Source organism: Saccostrea echinata, unplaced genomic scaffold, assembly GCF_033153115.1.
Source record: "Saccostrea echinata isolate AGI-Se365-2 ecotype Australia unplaced genomic scaffold, CSIRO_AGI_Sech_v1 ptg000025l, whole genome shotgun sequence".
Classification (NCBI taxonomy): domain Eukaryota; kingdom Metazoa; phylum Mollusca; class Bivalvia; order Ostreida; family Ostreidae; genus Saccostrea; species Saccostrea echinata.
The window spans coordinates 1412383-1418888 of record NW_026889774.1 but is presented as its reverse complement, the minus strand read 5'-3'; the positions used below and the strand labels follow the sequence as shown (position 1 = coordinate 1418888).

Below are 6506 nucleotides of genomic sequence, written 5' to 3'. Positions count from 1 at the left end.
CTTTATTTTTGCAGAGAGAGAGAAAAAAGAGTGAGAGGAGAATTTTTCCTGTAATTTAGATATTTTTACATATAAGATTCTGAATAAAATTAGATAGCTCAATCTCTGTCCTTTCTGCTCGCTAGATATAGTTTCGCGTATTTGTTTTCCTCTGTGTACTTTCACAACCCCGGCCCAGAGCCCCGACCACCCACAAGTAATATGAAAATTTTCAGTTTGATATCATCGGAAGATTCCGGAGAACTTGAGCTATGCCATTTTTTGGACAACCTTCTGAAGTAAACAACTTTAAGAAGGAAGTATGCATAAGAGAACACCGGTATTTCTTATATTATGGGGATATTTTCATGGCCGTAGGAACCGAAGGGGGGCGTGCCAAATAATTTTGCTGATATATAGAATACTATAGAAAACATATCTAAAAAATGCGTGTGTCCCCTCAATGAAAACGTCTGACGCCCCCCTTTTTTAGCTCACCTGAGCCGAAGGCTCAAGTGAGCTTTTTTGATCAAAGAGTGTCCGGCGTCCGTCTGTCGTCTGTAAACTTTTCACATTTTCGACTTCTTCTCAAGAACCACTGAGCCAATTTCAACCAAACTTGCCACAAAGCATCCTTGGGTTAAGGAAATTCAAGATTTTTGCAGGAAGTGTCGCGCCCTTTTTCAAGGGGAGATATTTAAGAATTCATGAAAATTTGGTGGCATATTTTGAAAATCTCCCTCTCAAGAACCACTGGGCAAGAAAAGATGAAACTTATGTGAAAGCGTCATTACATACTCTAGATTCAAATTTGTTCTTATCATAACCCCTGGGGCTAGGGCGGGGCCACAAGAAGGGGTCAGAGTTTTACATAGCAATATGTAAGAAATATCTTTAAAAATCTTCTGAAGATCAGCAAAGCCATGATTAGTCATATTATTACAAAAGTATCCTCAGGTAGTGTAGATTCAAGTTTGTTCCAACCATGACCTATGGAGGTGGGGCAGGGCCACAACAGGGGGGTCAAAGTTTACCATAGGAATATATAAGAAATGTCTTGAAAAAAATCTCCAGAACAGCAAAGCCATGATTAGTCAAATTATTACATTGATATTCTCCTGTTGTGTAGATTTAAGTTTGTTCCAACCATGGCAAAAGAGGGGTCAAATTTACCATAGGAATATATAGGAAATACCTTAAAAAATCTTCTCGAGAACAGTTTAGCCATTATTAGACATATTAATACAGAAATATCATCAGGTAGTGTAGATTAAAAGTTCCAATCATGACCCCTAGGGGTAGGGCAGGGCCACAACAGGAGAGGGGGGTTCAAAGTTTACCATAGAGTATATAGGAAATATCTTGAAAATATGTTCTCAAGAACAACTAAACCATTATTAGACATATCAATACAGAAGTATCCTCAGGCAGTGTAGATTAAAGTTCAAATCATGACCCTTGGGGGTAGGGCGGGGCCACAAGAGCGGGTCAAGGTTTACATATGAATATATAAGTGTAATGGTTAAGGGTTATTGGAGTAAAATATTATATTGAAGACTTAAAATAGTGGAATGACCTGACATCCCTTGGAATGGACTAGCCTAAGGGTATATAAGGCAAAGCTTTGGGAAAGTCAGGCATTCAGAAGGTAGCTGAAGAAGTTGGAGAATGAATCAGTAATAAAGAAGTTAAGGTATTCCATCCTACTAGGAAAAGATTCAATAAAATTGAGGAAAGTCAGGCATTCAGAAGCTAGTAGAAGAAGTTGGATGTTGAATCAGTATTAAAAAAGTTAATATATTCCACCCCTAATAGCAACAGATTCAATGAAATTGAATACATAACAAATGTACAGGTGTTGAAAACTTAGTATATTTAGACATAATTCCCATTTATTACTATTAGCATGTAAGTGTGGGATGCGTCCTAAATTATGACCTTGAATTTTGATAAGAGTTATCTCCCTCTGTTTTTAATTAATTAAAAAAAATCAATTTTAAAAATCTTACCTGGTAAAAAAAATCATTTTCAATTGTCATTCTATTTCTAATGTGTTTTAGTGCATTTTTTCACAACAGTATTTATTGATATTCTTCTCGTATTTGAATTTTTAATTTTAAAAAATTGCTCCATAGACTTCAATGCAAGCTTTGTTAAGTACTTGAGTTCTGGGTGTAGTTAATCTGAAGAAGATTGAGACAACTGGTTCATATCTATCAATGGGAACCTAGGGGAGAAACACGGTGCAAGTAGTGCAAGTACCTTACCCAATCCCCATCTCTATATGAAAGAGATTTAAGTACTATGTGATATACCCTCAGACATAGCTGTCCAATCATTAACTCAGACAGAGTGAAAGGAAAACCTATATATCCCTTGTAAGAACCTGATCATACACGTTACATAGGAAATATCTTTGAAATCTTCTTCTCAAGAACAACTAAGCCATTATTAGTTGTATATATACAGAAGCAACCTTAGGTATTGTAGAATCAAGTTTATTCAAATTATGACCCCCAGGGGTTGGGGTACAACAGAGTGTCAAAGTTTTGCATAAGAATATATAGGAATCATCTTGATAAAAAATCTGCTGCTCCAGAACAACAAAGCCATGATTAGTCATATTATTATAGGATCATCCACAGGTAGTGTAGATTCAAATTTGCTCAAATTTACGGTGGGTAGGGTGGGGCCACAATGACCAATCAGAGTTTTACTTAGGATACATAGGAAATTTTTTTTGAAATTCTTCTGTTTAAGAACAGCAAAGTCATGATTAGTAATACTGATCTGGAAGCATCCTGAGGTAGTGTAAATTTAAGGTTGCCCCCCCCCCCCTTAAAACTTTTCAAAATACTGAACTGATTTGTGCTTCTTCCTAGCCAGTGTGCTCAGGTGGGCCTCTTATTGTTTTGCTTGTCTGGCCTAATTTTAATCAATGAGGAGAAATGTTAAAAATGTTCCCGTAGTATGCGGGTAGAGGGGGGCTCACGTTTGCTATAGTTTTAACATGTAAATTTTGATTTACATTGAAAGCTCCCCACGCACTTTTTGTTACCGGAAGGTCAAAATACGGTAATTCAAGCATTTGAAAGAAAAAAATGTACCGAAAACTTAGATGACCCCCCCCCCCCCCGAATTAGGATTTTACGTTGTGGTGCACAGGTTGTTAGTGTAGTTTTTTTGTAATTTATTGCTTGTCAACTCTTTTTGGAGGTTGCCCCCTTTGAAAACCGTTGCCACGGGCTTGAAATCCCTGTGGTATTCTTCTATGCATGGGTGTTTATGCTTATGGTTATCTATTAACCTTTCGAAACAAAGTAAAGAATCAATACAATTTTTCTTTTGCAAATTGTAAGAGGAACACGAAAAATATCGGGAATTTTAGCACTCTTTTGCCTGTTGTCTTGTGATAGCAGGGGTGTCCCCTACAAGAACCCTAATAAGCGTCGAGCTTATGTATGACCAAATATGAGAAAATATGAAAAAAAACTGCTTTCAAATTCTTAAAGTTGTTTAAAAGAGTCTTTAATTCTAAACAAAACAAAATTACGATAATGATGATTTTTAAACGTGTATGACATCATATAGATGAATAATATGTCTCAGGAACAGAACATGTCTTTGAAGAGTTCAATATAATCAAATTTAATGATGTATTATGTTAAATAAAAATATTACTTCTAAGCAATAAAACTCAAAATTTAGTCATATTCTGAACTTTTGTTTTTTTGTTTTTTTTTTTTTTTTTTTGGGGGGGGGGGTTGAATGGGGCATTGCCCTTTTTTATTTCTCTGCCTGTCTTTACATTGCCTGATTTTACTTACAGTAATATGAGCTGCAATTTTGATGTCGAAAATTTTATTGGTAATATTATAATCAACAATTTCAATGACAAAAAAATAAGAACATTTTTCATATTTGCAATGGAAGAACTATTTAGAAGCTTTGATTGAAGCAAAATTACACTATTGTACATGTAGTCCTGTACAATATTGATTTCTTATATAATACTATACATTCCATTGTACAAAAAATTTTCTTCTGAAAAATTAATACTTTATTTTAGTGTAATTGATCATAAAGGTTTGAATTACATACGGATTTACGAAAACATCACATTTTAACAGCAAAATAAAATTCTCAAAAATGCAGCTCATATTGCTTCAAAGAAAAAAAACCGCGTGCATTAGCATTGAACCTCTAGGATTAAATCTGCTCAAGACAATTAATTTACAGAAAGAAAGACGGACATTATGACTCACATTTTCCTCCCTTTTCCATGAAATCAATATATTCACTTCATAAATCAAATTTCCATACAAATATATCTCAAAATCCGATAAAATTTAAACTTGTTTAATATTCATTATTATGGTCAGACTTTAATCATTGATCCTTAACCTTTTATTACTTTTAATTTTGACCATAGAAATTTTCTACGACCGGATAAAAATAATTCCTTGATAATATATCTTTTCAAAAAAAAAAGAAGAAGACAAATTAGCCCTAGGGTAGGATGGTGCATTAATTTCAAATTCTCGATGGTTCTTGTCCCTCCACTAACAATAGTAGTCAATTCAAGTTTAAGTGACTGAGCAAAATACTTTTTTCCCATAGCTGAAAATCAGCAAAGGCTTAGTAAAAAATCATTATAATTTTTATACATAACAATTACAAATGTAAACCAAATTTAAAAATTACAATAATAAGGCCTCGTGAATCATGTCCTGTTTGCTCGCGTCGTCGTCTGCAATGAATTGGGCCCAGGCGTCTACTATGTGCTGGACATTTGGTTGACCCTTGGTAGCCTTGAATAGCTGGTAAGCCTTAGCCACTTGCGCCGAATCTTCTTGACCAAAGACTTTAAATCCGAAAGCGAACTCCTGCTCTACGATAGGCCGGTCCTTGTTTTCTGCTACAAAGGAAGCGATATCGCTAAAACATCTCTCCATTTCTTGATAGAATGCCGCCTTGTCTTTCTGGTAAGATTCTCCTAGGCTGGCCTGGAACTCTTCTAGAGTCAATGATACACCGGGACCTTTACGAAAGATGTAAGTATTCCACCATTTTGTGTTGTCAAATCCCGCATTGTCATTCGCTTTGTCGCCGAGTATTTTCTGTATTTCTATAAACTTTTTGGCAGAAATCTCCATATCTTCTATCGAAAGTTTATTGTCGTGGTTAGCATCTAAGGATTTGAACCATATCGCCCATTTTGATTTAAGATAGTCCATTTCTCCTGTAATATACAAAATACATTTATTAATTATAGTACCGAGTAAGAAATATAAATACTAGCTTTCATTGTAAAACCTTTTTGATTTAAGATAGTCCATTTCTCCTGTAATATACAAAATGTATAGGTATATATATTAATTATAGTACCTAGTAAGAACTTTAAACACTAGCTTTCATATTGTAAAACCTTTCAGTCTTGATGTTTCTCTACCATCAAAAAAGATTCACCAAACGATAGGGGGATGAAAAATATAAATTCTGCAAACTTCAGGCTTGCTGAAAAACTTCATAAACAAAACCTGAAGGGCAGTGTATTCGTATTATGTACATGTAATATATACAATAAGAAGTACAGGAAAAATAGTTTAAATCTGTGATTTATTATGATGATTTGCATTTTTGTCCAACACCATTGCCTCAAACACAAAATTCTTTCATATGTATTTCAAAATTGAAGAGAATTAAATAAACGAAAAACATTTTTTAAATACGGACCCTAACGTTCATTACGTCTACTCGGTTTAACCAATAATATTTGGCATACATATGTATTTCCTTTTCGTTTTGGACAAAGTGTTGATGAATTTAATAAGAGGCCCATGGGCCACATCGCTCACCTGAGCTCAGTGGCTCGGACAAAGAAGAAATCAGTATGGTATTGAACGGGGGGGGGGGGGGGGCTTTAATTTACACTACCTCAGGGTGCTTCCATATCAATATTACTAATCATGACTTTGCTGTTCTTAATTAAACAGATTTAAAAGATTTTTTCCCTATGTTTTCCTATGTAAATCCTTGAGCTCTCATTGTGGCCCCGTCCTACCGACCCTAAATTTGAACAAATTTGAATCTTCACTACTTGAGAATGATTCTATAATAACATGACTAATCAAGGCTTTGCCGTCCTTGAGTAGAAAATTGTTTCACGATGATTCCATTATATTCTTATAAACTTTGACTCTCTCTTGTGCCCCCAACCCCTGAGGGTCATGATTTGAACAAACTTGATTCTACAATTAATACCCAAGGTTGCTTCTGTATAAATATGACTAATAATGGCTTAATTGGTCTTGAGAAGATTTTAAAGTTATTTCCTACGTAACGTGTATGATCAGGTTCTACAAGGGATACATAGGTTTTCCTTTCACACTGTCTGAGTTAATGATTGGAATGATTATTAAGACAGCTCTATCTGAGGTTATATCACACAGTACTTAAATTTTCTCTTATCTAGAGAGATGGGGACTGGGCAAGATACTACTTGCACTATATTTCTCCCCTAGGTT

The 6506-nt window shown here is 34.9% G+C and overlaps 1 protein-coding gene across 1 annotated transcript; it reads right to left on the bottom strand.

Annotated features, from left to right (window-relative positions):
* Nucleotides 1-4555: 4555 nt before the first annotated feature.
* Nucleotides 4556-5217, bottom strand: LOC133192483 (sarcoplasmic calcium-binding protein-like). Its single transcript, XM_061328486.1, has one exon. The coding sequence runs from the start codon at nucleotides 5214-5216 to the stop codon at nucleotides 4680-4682; it is 537 nt and encodes a 178-aa protein (XP_061184470.1). The 5' UTR covers nucleotide 5217; the 3' UTR covers nucleotides 4556-4679.
* Nucleotides 5218-6506: the final 1289 nt, after the last annotated feature.

Coding starts and splice junctions, on each gene's coding strand:
- LOC133192483 (XM_061328486.1), bottom strand. CDS start 5,216: ATGGACTATCTTAAATCAAAATGGGCGATATGGTTCAAATCCTTAGAT.